This window comes from Rhipicephalus microplus, chromosome 3, assembly GCF_043290135.1.
Source record: "Rhipicephalus microplus isolate Deutch F79 chromosome 3, USDA_Rmic, whole genome shotgun sequence".
NCBI lineage: Eukaryota > Metazoa > Arthropoda > Arachnida > Ixodida > Ixodidae > Rhipicephalus > Rhipicephalus microplus.
Window position 1 is genome coordinate 72,078,759 of NC_134702.1, and position 15,454 is coordinate 72,094,212.

Sequence of the window (15,454 nt, forward strand, 5' to 3'; positions counted from 1 at the left end):
CTACAACAGTTGATCAACTACATCGAAGGAAAGGCCTCCATACCGCCTGCACTGTTCAAGCGTGGGATATCCTCCTTCTGTGTGCAAAACGGGGTGGTAGTTAAAAAAAACTTCGCACCGAATAAAGCAGCTTACCTTCTTGTCGTCCCAAGCAGCCTCAGAGAAGAAATTTTACAAGCGTTACATGACGAACCCAGTGCAGGCCACCTCGGTTTTGCACGCACACTCCACAGAATTCAAGAACGATACTACTGGCCCCGCCTTTCCTCAGATGTTGCGCGGTACGTCAAGAGTTGCCGTGAATGTCAGCGCCGGAAGAGACCTCCAACAAAACCAGCTGGATTTCTCAAGCCAATTGAACCCCCGTCGAGACCATTCCAACAGATTGGTATGGACCTGCTTGGACCTTTCTCCACGTCAACATCCGGTAACAAGTGGATCATAGTGGCCACTGATTACCTTACCCGATACGCTGAAGCTAAGGCCCTTCCGAACGGCACGGCCGTAGAAGTAGCCAAACTTTTGTCGAATCAATTCTCCTCCGTCATGGCGCACCTGACGTACTAATAACAGACAGGGGAACGGCGTTTACGGCTGATCTTACTCAGGCAATCTTACATTACAGTCATACAGATCACCGAAGAACAACTGCGTACCATCCGCAGACAAATGGTCTCACGGAGCGCTTGAACAAGACCATTGCCGATATACTCGCTATGTACGTGGACACAGAACACAAGACCTGGGACTTAATTCTGCCTTACGTGGTCTTCGCCTACAACACCGCGGTGCAGGAGACCACTAAAATGACACCATTTAATCTCGTCCATGGGAGGGATGCCGTTATCACCCTTGACGCCATGCTGCCTAATGTCACCGATGAAAACAATCTAGATGTGGCCGCCTACCTTCAGCGCGCAGAAGCCCGGCAGCTTGCTCGTCTGCGCATAAAGACCAACAGCGAAACGACGCAATACGCTACAACCTGCGGAGACGCGATTTAACATACAGGCCAGGTGACAAAGTCTGGGTTTGGACGCCCGTTCGCCGCCGAGGATTAAGCGAAAAACTCATGCGCCGTTATTTCGGCCCATACAAAGTCATCCGTCAAGTGGGTGAAGTGGACTATGAAGTGGTCCCTGATGGGGCTAGCTCATCCCAACGACGCCGCGCACGACAAGAAGTGGTACATCTCGCCCGTTTGAAGCCCTATCATGCGCGCTAAAGGAGGCTCCCTGTTTGCATCTCTTGTTTTGTTTATGTGTGCGTGATTCGTGCTTATTTGCCATTTACTTTCGCACAGGCTGTCCTTTTGTTTTGGTTTTATTTTAAACAAAGCATCGGGTCGATGCTTACGTTGAGGAGGGGAGCAATGCCGCGAGGAGTCGCCGTGGCACCAGACGCTACGGCGACTGTATCTCGGATGGTGAACACACGCCTTGCGTTCCTTGAAAAATTGAATTGCTGCACAAACTTGAAGAAAAAAACAAGAGAGACAGGAAAGAGTGCAGACTACCAACAGCGTTCCAGTGGGACATTCTGTTCCCCGACGGCCGTCGAACGCGCTGTTCGCCACCCGCTAAGCCGGCGCGTCTGTTTTCCTTTAGTGGGCGCAAGTCCGCCAAATAAACGGATCTCCTATTTTTACTAACCACCCGGTCTCCTGTCTTCGGGCTACCCTCACTCTTACGTGACAATATAAATGCAGCATATACAGTAACTCTAGCTTCGCGGTGTGGCCAGCGCCGCGGTGGCGTGCCGGCTGCAGCTCGCGAATGCACAGGCGCTCGAAGAGTGGGGTGTCGTATGCGACAGCGGTGCGCGTTGGCCACATTGTCGGGCAGCCGGCTAATTTCATCGTTGCTGCGGGAACTGGGCTGATGATCTGTACTACACGTTTTGCGGTGCCAACCTATTAGCTTTAATTGGCGGTAATTGAGTTATAGAAGCAGTACTCGACAGCAAACGTCGTTTGCTCTTCCGAAACGCCGTGGTACTGAGTGCTTTCACGTATATTTCGTCTTTGCGTGTGCACTGCATGCAGTGCGCTGCGACGGGGAACCCCAAAACGAGCACGTACCATGCGTCGTATTTAATGCGCGCTAAAGAAACACGAATCCGCCTATATAGAGACTGCCGGGCAGCCATCTGGGTTCAACACAATAAACAAACGAGAACGAGTTCTGGAATGCTGTTGCTTCTTCTCGCTGGTATGATAACGACCTGAACGTGCTTCTTCTCGCTGGTATGCATTACGCGAGGCAGCACTGACTTGTCGGCGCGGCAATGCACGCGTGAAGCTTCCAGCTTCACTTTCTAACTCGTCATGTGCAGTGGCTCCGGTGACGCCTCTCATTTTGGACTGTACTGAGGCGTACAGTGACGTGATCAGCGATATCGGGCCAGTTCTCGCAGTAACGATGAAATTCTCCCGCTGCCCAACAATGCAGCCAGTGCTCACCGCATTAGCCGGCGACGTGGTTCAACCGTTCAGTACTATGCCCCTTAAGCGTCTGCCCACCCACGCACTACATGCTGGCGCGCAGCTACCGCGCTCGCCACATCATGGCCGCATCGCGAAGCCGTGCGCTACGAGATTTTCCCTAAGTGTGACACCAACTGCACGTTAGCATAAAGCTGTGGCACCACAGTGACGTATGCTATTAAAACAGAGATAGATTACGAAGGAGCCATAAACTAAAGCTATAGATATATATAGTCAACGACACGACTGCATCATCGGAAATGTTGTAGGCCCGTGTGCTCAGATTTGGGTGCACGTTAAAGAACCCCAGGTGGTCGAAATTTCCGGAGCCCTCCACTACGGCGTCTCTCATAATCATGAAGTGGTTTTGGGACTTTAAACCCCACATATCAATCAATCAATCACGACTGCATCATCGTCGTCTTACGAAATCCCTTTCATCCAGAAACAGACACGCGTTATGCAAATGCTGCTTTCACCTCACTTGCCTTGCAAAATACATGAACACTTCAGTTTTTGCGGGCCGATAACATAGAAGACTTTGGGGTATTACCACGCTCCAAGCCAAAAGAATGAATAAACACTTCGAGTGTATTGTAACCGTAGAACTCGCTGTTGAGCTACTTGGTGCATGTTTTCATTAAATAGTCAACGTCGCGCATAGTCAACAGCACACATACACACCACGAGCCCGTGGTGTCTCCGTGTATTTCTTTCTTTGTGTGGTTGTTCATTCGGTGTGACGTTGACTATTTAATCAAGAATTGTAACCGTTTCTATCGCGTCATTCTGCGCGGTTGCATGATTGCCCAACCAACTCGACAATGCACAATTTTTGTGCGTGCGTGCGTGCGTGCGCGTGTGCGTGTGCGTGTGCGTGTGCGTGTGTGTGTGTGTGTGTGTGTGTGTGAGAGAGAGAGAGAGAGAGAGGGGGAAAGGGGGCCATATACGCTATAAGCACATTTAGACATTTCGTACGACACGTGTGACTTGTCACTTTTTGTAATTCTCAGCTGAGAAAAACAAAACAACAAAAACGTATACGCCATCGGCGTCATACACTAGAATATCAAGCAGTCTTTACATATAGTTTCCTTGTGCTCAGTAAAGGCCGTTCCGCGGTTGGAATGTTGTTGATTATCATTTAACAAGCGAGGCACCGGCCAAAAATTGAGGGTATAAGCTTGCAACTACTTTAACGTATAGGTCAGTAGAATAGATCAGCGCGGTTCAGAAAGCCTTTTTTTTTTTGGCCATCTATAGGAAGAGAACCTGTGGCGCCTAGAATATACTTATACTATAGGCGCTTTAGAGAAGCTGATGTTGACTTGGAAGTTGCACGGGTCATACCAAATGCTGGGATGCTGTCCATGTTGACCAATGCGGTAGCAACCGGTAGCAATACGACCGTGGCCACTCCCTTGTCCTTCTTCCACGTCTTCTTCAAACGCGGTGTACAAAGCGCGTGCAGCATTCCACGTGGTGACTATATGATGATAATGATGATGCTCCCATGATCGTTGGCACACATCCACTCTGGGGGATCGGCCATGAGTCAGGCGAATCATACTGAATTTATGTATATTATTTAGTAAGATCTGAAATAACTTTGAGGTAATGTTTAATGTAACGATAATTATGAATAATTGTAATTTTAAGTCGCACAATTTGATGTAATCTCCCAGAGACTGAAGATCTTTTGACTAGGAAGGCTGAATAAAGAATTGTTAGTAGTTGATACACCTACCAAATCTATTCGAGTCGCATATAAACTTTTTGACAGCTTTGAAAATATTCTTGTCCGATTGCCCCAGTGCAAAGGCCCCAAATGATAACAGAATGGCCGGCGCAACCGGTAGACCACATTGCTGCAATATAATTTCGATACGTTTTCTGTGTAAGGAAAAACGTCGGCAGCTCAACAAGAAGTGTTCGATAGTTTTGAGTTCATTGCAATAGGAGCAATAAGGGGAGACCGCCAAACCCGCTCTGTGCATGTAAAAATTTAGATTTGGAATTCTACAACGCATTCTGGTTATTGCGACTTCAGCTCGGCTTGCTGCACACTATTTCCTGCTCCAAGGGAACTGTAGGTGCAGAAAGTCCAGGGATGAATCGAGACTTTCTCAACCTTGCCGCAGCAACAAACGCCGTAACAGGAATGAGAGAGAGAACTGAACCTGTCAGAGAAGCTTTCGCCAGAGAGTCCGCAACTTCATTGAGTCCGCAACAACAATTCCTTTGTGTCCCGGCACCCAAATTAATCGCAGGTTTCGCAAATGATAAGGAACAAGTAATCGCAATAATCTTAGAATATCCGAATCTGTTGAAGCAGTTAGTCCCGAACACAACGACAATGAAACTGTAACTATAGCCACAGAAGTAATGGTTAAAGGAATTTTACGTAGGGCTAATATAACAGCTAAGAACTCGGCCAAAAATATTCGGGTGTAATCAGGAAGCCTAACAGAAAACTACCAGTCTAGTTGTGTAGAAAAAATTCCCACCCCGGCCTTTTCTTCACACTGCGAAGCATCAGTTGCTATCACAACCGTAAAACCAATTTGATTTAAGTGCTCTTGAAAAATGCCATTCAGAAGATTACTAGGCAGTAATTTGGCTTTGTTAGGAAATATATCGTCATAATATATGGCTAATTCACTAAACCTGCCAGTCATAGGCACTATATCATTAAGCCTTATCTGCAATGGGTCCAACAGCTTCTTGGTAACGATTACCTGAGGGGTATGAAAGCGAAGCCATGTTATATTAAAAAACAGAGCTGGATCACTGATAAATATATATTCTTCTAGTCTTATCTGCGAGTCATAGACGCTTAAGAATGTTTGCATTGTTAATAATTGGAATCTAACAGGTAAATAAGGAATTCGTTATTCGTTATATAGAACAGAGTTTGCTACGAATTTGGGTGACCACTGGCATCAGCGATGTGCTTGACTCTCAATTAGAACCAACGGACGTATGTTTTATGCTGGTACGCCAGAAAATAAGGCACACCCAAACTCCAGTATAGGCCGTGTGTACATCCGGTAAGTCATTATTAAGGCGTCTGTCCGCATGCCCCATCGACTGTTACTAATCCTTCGGAGTAGGCCTAACGCACGTGACGCTTTGGTCACTTTGGATATGTTCAATACGCATCCTCCAGTGGAGCTTTCCATCATAGATGATTCCAAGGTACTTGAGTGTTCGCACTTGGGGAAATATCTGCTTGGTGGAGTGAAAGTGATATATTTATATTGTCTTGTGTGGAGAACGCTAGAACTGCACATTTCTGTACATTAAGAGCTAAATAAATGCTGTCTATCCAAGCTTCCAAGGTAGATAAGTATCCTTGTAAAATGATATAAAGTGATTGTATGTCCTCCGCAGATGCAAAGAATGCTATGTCATCCGCCTAAACATACGTGTTCACACTTTGATGACGAAGAATGGAGCTAAGCAAGATGTTAAAGAGTAGTGGGGACAAAAACGCTCCTTGGGGAGCACATCGTGTCTGTCTGAATTTCTCTGTTGATATCTAACCCTGTACACAGTAAAACTCCCTGTCCAGCAAGAACTGTGTCGTCAATGCAATAAAAAAGTCAGGCAAGCCAATCTCTCTCATCAATTCTTAGTAAAATTGGGTATTCGACACTATCGCAGGCTTTAGAGATATCTAGTGTAACTAATGCTACAGTTTCTGTCGCTGTGGTAGCTGGATTCTGCTCTCCAAATCAACGTGAGCACACCAGATAGACATTCCTGTTCTAAAACCAATTTTACAGGGACTTAATAATTTATTAACAGTAACAAATGTAGTTATATGAGCATGTAATAGTCTTTCAATCAATTTTACAAAATTGGATGTTAACGAAATCGGTCGAATGTTGTCTAGAGTAAGTCCCTTGTTCTTATCTTTAAGCAGGGGTATCACTTCAGCTACCTTCTACACAGAAGGAATCCAAGAGTGTTTTATAAAATAATTTACTTTATCCAATAACACTTTCGGAGCAACATCAAAGAAGATTTTCAGCATCTTGTGATACCATCAGGGTCAGGTGCTGCCGCTTGTAGACGTCCTACAACTGACGAGAGGACCGACAATAATATATCTTCAGTATTTTCGAGAGTGTCTTACCTCACAAAAGGTGAATGAATGCAGGTAGAAAATTTAGCCTCCAAACCCCTGGCGATTACACCAAGTGAATCTTCTATTTCTTAAGTAGTATGCACTATTGATTCTGCGTTTATGGGACGTGGCATTAATTTGATAGATTATACTAAACATGTATAAACGAAGATTGTGTTCCAATCGCAATGCGCGTCTATCGGAACTACGCTTTACGCAAAATTACATTAGGTGCCGTCTTCAGTCTCCTAAGATTAAGTTAAACGCCCCGAATGTAGCTCCCTTGTTGGCTTGGTCCCGCGGATGCAGCGACGGGATGCATTGCAGGAGTTTATTAAAGGTTCTAAAAGATTCGAGCTAGATCACACAAACATTCCTGGTTTCCAAATAGCTTTCATTGTTGTTGCTGAAATTATTCGCTTCATTTTCCGTATACGTAGTTTCTATTTCAGAATTTCTAATATTTATCTTTATTTTACATATACATTTATTTATTATTATCTTTGACGTCTCCTTTATTGGATTGAGATTATGTTGGCGTTCTTCCAAGATTATGGTTTCCTTTTTGTTTTTGTTCACATATTGAGCGTATACCCACTATTTGGGATTGGCCCAGAATCGAGTTGTCTTAAAAATTACTGTTTAGATTTAGAATAATGGAGATATAATAGAAAAATTACCGACAACCTAGGAAAGTGTGGTGCTTGATCTAAAGCATACAATTATTTGAATGAAGAAAGAAACTTCTTCTTAGAATAGAGTAATAATCTGATTTTTACATGTATAAAATTTCATAGACACGTTAGGATAATGAAACAGATTAATTAGTCATTCTATTACTTTCATCAATATAGTATACCAGACGGCCGCGCATACTGTCGCATTAGAGAACCCAGAAATGGAAGCTCCAAAAGACAAAATGACAGGCACAGATAAGTCCATACCAATACCACGTAAAGGTATTTCTAAAAGGGGTTTTCGTAATGTGTTAAACCGTGTGCAGGTAAAAAAAAAACATGATCTATTGTTTCCAGTTCATCGCAGAACGCGCACGGTGGCGAAGGTGTCTGAGCAGACCTGTGTTTAGAGAAATTTAGTTTTGGTACGCGGCAACGCAGCCTTGTGATAGCTACTTCTTGTTTACGAGTGCGGCAAAAGTCTCTTCACCACGGATATAATAAATGGTGATATTCTGTAGAGTTTGTTAGTGCTGTGCCTCTAAAGACTTCCATAAGTGTACGTCTGCGGAATCGAGCAGCAGTCACATAAGCGGATGATGGACAGTGCGGTAGAATAGGTTCGCTAATTGACGACTTAGCTAAGGAATCGGCTATTTCATTTAGGAAGAAGTCTTTATGTCCTGGCACCCAAACAAGTCGGACTTTTCTCAAATGCGCAGGCACTAGAGCACGGAACGCCTTTGTTACTTGATTATCAGCACCAACAGAAAGTGCCGCACAGAGAGATAGGGAATCTGTTATTATGACAGCTGATGTAATTGCTACTTGCGTAAGGCGAGCACTACTGCCAGAAATTCACTTCTTTCAATAAACACTTCGTATATAAGGTGGCCAGTTTTTGTAACAATTTCTGCGCCGTCTTTGAGGAGATACACAGTTACCATATTCTCACGAGCGGCCAGAGGAGCGCATTTGTCAACACAAGTTGCGCTGTCAGTTTGGCTGTTAACGCGTGACCACTTCCTCGTTACCGGTATTTCTCGCATTGACTAACTCTGCTCATCACCATATTGTGCTGTACGTGACTGAAGAAATTACGGGGGTGTTTGCGCTTGTCTACTGGAATAAGAAAAAAAAATGGCTGGGAAACGGTGGGAGAAGCGAGACGGCCTTCGCCTTGTGCCAAATTGTAACAGCGGCTACCACTCGTGTAAAAAGGCGCCCTCCTTATTTCGGGTGCCGTTGAAGATGACCGCCGGGAAGAATGGTCGCGGAACATCAAGAGAGGTGATCGAGTCCTCGACAAGAGCAGCGCTGTTTGTGAGCGATGCTTCAAAGCAAGATTCATACAGCGAACTTTCAAGATGACTATCGGCGGTAAGGTTATTGAGATCCGCAGACACCTGCCACTTTTATCAACAAATGCCATTCCTACAATTTTCCCTGATGCTCCCAAGTACCTTTTAAAATCGCTGCCCCGCTGCCGAAAAAAAAAAAAAACAGAAGGATCGTAACCTCACGATCAGATTCTCCCCAAACTGAAGCGAAGACGAGAGAGAAACGCGTTGTCAGAAGTTGAGTCGAACGACGTTGATCAAGGCAGTTCAGTCGACGATGTTCCTGAATAGGAATGCCAATGAATGTCGAATGACGTTGGCTGAGACGGTGCCACTGATAAAGCTCGGGACCAAGAAATTTGAGTGCTGTCAACTTCAAAGCTCATGATTCCAAATGAGTGGCCGGAAATTTTCCTGACGTGTGTTGGGGACTCATTTCTTTATGCCGAGTTGGAAGTCGACGCTGTTGAACATAGCAAGGTAGCATTGAAAAGACTCATTCGGATTAAGAAGCAAGCTGCTGAAAGTGCTGCAACCGCTGAAATTCTCAAAAGAGGAAAGAAGAGGCGCCAAGAGGAACTCGTAGCACGAGAAGAGGCAGAGTTGCTGACAATCAATGTGAGCAAATTGACTTTATGTCCCGGCGTGGAAATGGAGCATCTGGCTGGTAAATGCCCATCGTTTAACGGGTGTTCTCTTCGAAGAACTGTACGCTTGTAGTAAATGACTTCAGTGCTTGTGTTCACTGCAAATATCAGAGAAAGCTGATACTCAACCAGCTTTCTAGATGACGATGCCAGATGTTTACGAAACAAAGTCCTCATAATATACTCACAATATACAACGTAACTTTCGGAGAACGAAAGTCAAGCTTAGCAGCGCAAAAATTAGCTTCAGTCGAATGAAAGCAAAAAAAAATGACCAGTTATCTGAAGAAACCGTAGCTGAACGATTTAGAGGCCTTCGATTGACGCTTCCCGACCGTTTAGTATGCGAAGCAATACAAAAGATATAAAACACGCAGGATCAAACACAAACACTTGTATGCAAAAAATAGATATTCAAGCTCTATAAGTTAATACATTGAAATCCACCCAGTACTATTTGAAAGTACATCACTACTATATAAATTTTAGTAACTTCAAAAAGAAAAGGGTTTGGCTGGTGTAAACGACCTTACCAAATCGTAGTCGGGTGTTTTTGCGTACGCTCGTTATAGCGACAAAACCACTAGTGCCTACGCGGAAAGGCTGAATTTAGCCATTAAGCGGCATTTATCGCATAAAAAGCCACGATGACAGTTCAGATCAATACACAAATTGGCCACACAGCCCGCTCACAGAGCCATCACGGCAGCGAGCGCAGCGCTCCTTTAGCCAGCAGCGCTCTCTAGTGGCGCGCGGAGCGGTCATCGCTAGAAGGACCCTCTTTACGGCGCCGCATGGCACACTTTTCCTTCTAGTACACTGTAGCAGCATAAAGAAAGAATTAGAAAGGGCAGCGTAGCTGACTCTTTAGCTATCGTCATAATCTATTTATTATTGTAGACAATAACTCAACAAGCAATAACGTCAACATTTTGAATTAAAACCGATAGTTTGAGGGGAACGGGCCCACATCCAGTGTTTCAGTGAATCTAACCACCATCATCATCATAAACGGCGAGAGGCCTGTTTTTGCCTGTTTTGAAGCGAAAGCGGCAGAACCAGGTGTTCTGTGGCAGAACGCTGCATGAATTCGTATGAACATAGACAGCGGCGTGTTGCTAAAGTGAGCTGCGTTGCAGCGAGTGTAGGGCCGTAGGTGCTCGAATGCAGGAGGCACGACGACCTTGCAAATGTTAAGCGGTTTCCGTCTCTGTTGACGGCAGCACAGCCATACAAACACCTTTCCTCAGAGGCTTGGCTCAAGCACTACCACCCGCAAAACATTCCAACAAGAACGGCTCGGTGAATGCGTGTGTCGTGAGCTACTAAAGGGTCATGCGCGTCATCCGGTCCTTCTAGCTGTGTCGTATCTGGGAGCCGTCCTCGAAACACAGACACTACCGTTTTTCGGCACCGTCGTTCATTGGAATAATGGCTGAAGTGCTTCTTGTGCATGAAAAGTGAGGATTGTCGCGTGCGGACGTTAAAGGTGACGCTGACGCTTCGGGTGCATTATTTCTCGGTGTCATATCATGACTATGAACCGACAAGCGCTGCGCAGCCGCGTACGTGGCGATCGGAGCCGCGCCGCTGCATCCTCGACATCTTGGCAGGACACGACCGAAAACGAAGCAGTTGAGCTCGAGACTCAGAAACAACGCAGATCTACTAGGCGGCGAATTTCGAGACAACGTTACTGCAGCTGCTGCGAGTCGACTACGCGCCATAAAAACCGACCCAGTGTCATTCCGAGTACAGAAGTGTCAAATGATGAAAAAAACACTGTAAATCTATGTCCGCAGCAGCTTCCGAAGGCTGGCAAACAAAATAGTGGCAAGTCAAGGTTTGGCCGGCGAATTCTCAAAGGACGTAATTGCAGCTGCTGTGAGTCAACTACGCAAGATAAATGGCAGCAAATCGCCAGTCTATGTACAAAAACAAAAAACGTAGCAAACACGGTGAAGCCGAGTCCGCAGTTGCTTCCAAGGGCAAACAACCAGGACGACAAGAAGTCAAGTACTAGACGGCGAATCCCCAAACAACGCAGGTGCAGCTGCTGCGATTCATCTGGGCACCATGAACGCGAGCACAGCGCTAGTCAAGGCACACACGAAAATTATTTACATGGAATCGCAAGCTGCAAAGCCAGGCGCCGCCTGGTTTGGGATGGTGATGAAGGTGCTGCTGCACATTGTGCTGCAGGATTCAGTAAAGCATCAAGTACTAATTCAGTACAACAACCTTACAGAAAGCGAAAGCGCATTCCAGCCATGAGCCGTGACGGCCATGCATCTAACATGGAATTAAGAACTGAAACACGGCTGATGCCAAGTAAACGTAATGGGGGTAAAAAGACCACTCTAGGACCACAGAGTGAGACAAGAGGTGGGCACACTGTTCCCACAAAAGGCCGAGCACCAATGTTAACACTTCAAGAGCGTGTAGCAACAACTCCAATGAAGATGCCAGCTTGGAAACCATCTCGCCGTATAGCCAATGCCGCACCAAGAAAACTGGAGTGGTCTCAGTCGTACGCTACCAAAAAAGCTGCATCATCAGAGGTCTGCATTAGTCAGCACAAAGTGCACAGCATCAAGCAACAGAAGTCATCACCTTCAAGCATTCAGAGTGCACCAAAACCCAAGCCCACAGAGAGAGCAGGACCAAGCCATCCCTGCGGCTCCAAATTATCTAACAATGTCTCAAAGCCCACAAAAAGCATAGACGATGCAAAAAAGGCTCGCAGGCAGGAAAGGGGACCTAGCACGCCGCCTTATGAAACTTTATGTGACGACATGTATGAGGATAAAGCTGTTGATGGAGTCATACCGACTCACTTTTTTGACCAGGATCAATGGGAACGACTTTCAGACATCAATCCAATAACGAGCACACCGCCTCTCAATTCCCCGCATCTCAGCCCTAGCAGAGTTGAGTTCTCGTACCCTGACCTGGACGAAGTGTCATCTCCGGTGTCCCGAAAAAATGCAGTAGCAATCATGCGCAGCATGCGCAAGCGTGCAGCTGCGGCTGGTACCTCACTGTATCCAACACCACAGCCTGTGAAGCATCGTAATGTGAAAGAAGCACTGAAGGGCCTTCGTAAGCTAGAACAAGTATTAAAGCAGGACAGAATGAGAAAAACGTATGAGGATGTCAGTGACCAGAGCGATGATGCAGAAGACGAAACTTGCCTTGAATAGGCTTTTTGTTAATAGCTCAGAGATGCAGTAATAGTTTATATGTGTTGTTTAACGTCCCAAAACCACCATATGATTATGAGAGACACCGTAGTGGAGGGCTCCGGAAATTTCGACCACCTGGGGTTCTTTAACGTGCACCCAAATCTGAGCACACGGGCCTACGACATTTCTGCCTGCATCGCAATTGCAGCCGCAGCAGCCGGGATCCGAACCCAGAGATGCAATAGTCCTTATCTATTGTGTTTATTTTTTGATCACATAACAAAAAGGGGAATGTAACGTGTTGATAACCTTGGTGTATATTATTGTAATTATGTTGAAATGTTTAAATCTTCTTGTTTATTTGTATATTTATTGATCCCTGTATAATATGACTACACTGTCATCTACTTAACTGCTTGTGGATATGGTTCAGAAAAGCATCAATTTGAGCCAGTTCGCATGATATTTGAATGTAGTTGCACTAAATGGAAAGCATGGAGGACAAATTACAGCAAACTGGACTCCTTGTCAACTTCTCTGTGTTGTATCTCCTTCGTGCCTTTGGCTATGTGCTGATACATTAGAATGTTGATATATTATAGAATTGTTCCTTGGTTTATGCCTACATTACAAGTTTCAAGTCAAAGTGTATGTGCTAGTGTAGTGTGTTTGCAGAGTGTGCTCTAAAGGCTGTGCGACAATGTGATACATGTGTGCATGGTCAACAGAAGTGATCGTTTCGAACACTTTCAAACTGGTGAAAAGAACAGGATGCAGGTATGAGGCAACAGAGAAGTCCAGTATATACAATTTGGTTGAAGCAAATCATCACGCTCACTGAGACAAGGCCTTCTGTGGTTTTCCATTTCAAAACGAGACATCCTGTCAGAAATTTTAGTTTCTTTTTATGTTGTTACAAACATTTAAGTTGTAAAGCGTGTATTTTATTAAGCAAAATAATGAATGTAGTGGTCAGTGGCATGTGTGTTTGCTTTTCTGTGTTTTGTAGTTTTTTGTGCATGTATAGTTATCTAAAATTACTCAATCGATTATTGCAATATTATTTGGCTGTGTGCCTGGCAAGGAAAGCTATAATAGACAGGCAGCTGCCAGTCTTTTAACCCTCGCGCCCTACCTTTGCTCGCTGTTCTATTTAGCAAAAAAAGACAGAGAATGCAATGAAATTTGATGGCCTTTTTTCAGTACTGCACGATGCTCACGTGAAATATGGCATGTGAAGGGCTAAATCATCTAGCTGACCAGGCCATCCAAATTGTGAATTAAATAACTTGGGCCTCTGTTTACTGCACTTCGCTGCTCCGCTGGCATTGTGATCCTCGATGAATCAGAATGTAACTATCCTTGCCACTTCTGGGTGATAAGCAGAAGTGAAAATTGTGCAGGGGTTTGTGAATGAGTCAGAGGTTGTGCTGGTCACAGAAGACCCCAAGCATCAGCCACAGTTGTTGAACAGGGCTTGGGTAGTGGTAGCAAGCCATTGCTCCTACGACTGTACAAGCCACCCGCTTTTGGACTGAAGCCAAAGAAGCCTGGTCAATCAGTAAAATTTATTACAGCAAAGCTGTTATTGTCGAGCTTTACAGTGCGTTGTTGATAGAAAATAATCATCCTGAACCAGCACACCACAATCGCTGCACATTTACCCGGTACAGGCAGTTAATAAGTAAAGCTGCAATGGGCTGCCCCTGATCGGTGTTTGCCTCCCGTGTGTCCCCTTGCTGATCTGGCTGATTGTGGTGAGCTGTGAGTTGTGCATAATTTCTGGGATATAGGCATGCAATGAGACATTTACAGCAGCACTGTTATGGTCTAGGTTTGCCTACAGGCATAGAGAGAAATAGAAAGATATGGACTAGAAAAGAGAGAAGAAAAGCAAGCACAGCCATGAATAGTGTAGCCATGAATAGTGTACATTTAAACGCGGTTATAAGAGGCATGCTCCAGACAGCAATTCTTGTCTTTTATGCAAGATGTCTCCTATAATCAGGGTACCTTGTATGCATTTTCTTAGCAAGCCGAATTTACTGTAGGCTTACTGGTGTCTCTCGTAGCAGTGTCTCTTATAAAATAATTCGACTGTACATCAAAGGCTGCAGAAGAGACAGGTAAGAAGATAAAAGCCTAGCCAAGTCAGGGTGAGCTAGGTGCCCACCAGATATGCTGTGAGCCAGCCTTGCATGACATTCTACAAGCTATACTAACTTTATTTTTCGTTTCAGTTGAAGTTAGTAGTGCAATAAAATTGCCCATCTGGCTGGGTCATCAGGATGTTCTAATGCTTCCAAAAAGGTGATGGGCTTATCGTTCCCAGCATATTGAAATCAACTTGGCCTCAGGAGAAAGTGAGGACACAGGGGGTGGCGTGCTACATCTGATCGTACTACTCTGTACAAAGATGAGGAGGAGGTCGTGTTTCATTGGCAAAGCCTGGAACTGCATTGAATTCATTTTAAGGGAGACAATGGTGGCAGGAATGAACAATCGGTTGGACAGAGTTGCCGGTTTGTTCTTGGTGGCCAGCCTGTTCTTACTTTTTTTTTTCTCAGTATGTAATTCCTCAATGTGCCTTAACAGCAGGTCTTCTTTGGAGTGGTCTCAGTTGTTTTTGGCACCTTCAATGTACTGCGACTCAATAACAGTCGTTTAATTTCAGCCCTAGACACACAATTTTGAGATTTGAAGCAAGGGGGGCTTCACAGTCAAGACAATGTTCTGACATTGTTTTGTGTTTCTTCATTCATTTCTTTAGTCATCTTGTATCTACGACATAGCATGGTTGGAACAATTGATTCAGCAGACAAAACCTTGAGAGAGAATAAATATATCTTTTATTCGTGGAAGAATGAGCGATTTTTGTAAGGTGAAGCCCCTAGTTCGGGTCTCCATTGGCTTGCGCTGCTCAGCATGCCTGCTGGATCAGCTGAGGCTGCTCATTTGGCTCTGAACTAATTGGTGCAGTCTCCCAGC

At 45.0% G+C, this 15,454-nt stretch overlaps 1 protein-coding gene across 4 annotated transcripts in view; it reads right to left on the reverse strand.

Moving 5' to 3' along the window:
* Positions 1-15,454, reverse strand: part of LOC142803784 (uncharacterized) — a 63,044-nt gene that overhangs the window by 19,253 nt on the left and 28,337 nt on the right. Inside the window, exon 1 of one of the 4 annotated variants that reach the window (XM_075889799.1) lies at positions 3,836-3,916. The exons of the other annotated variants lie outside the window; for them this stretch is intronic. Within the exon in view, the coding sequence (XP_075745914.1) occupies positions 3,836-3,857 (22 nt within the window). The 5' untranslated portion in view covers positions 3,858-3,916. Of the gene's footprint in view, positions 1-3,835; positions 3,917-15,454 lie in introns of those variants that run through there. 4 annotated transcript variants of the gene reach the window in all.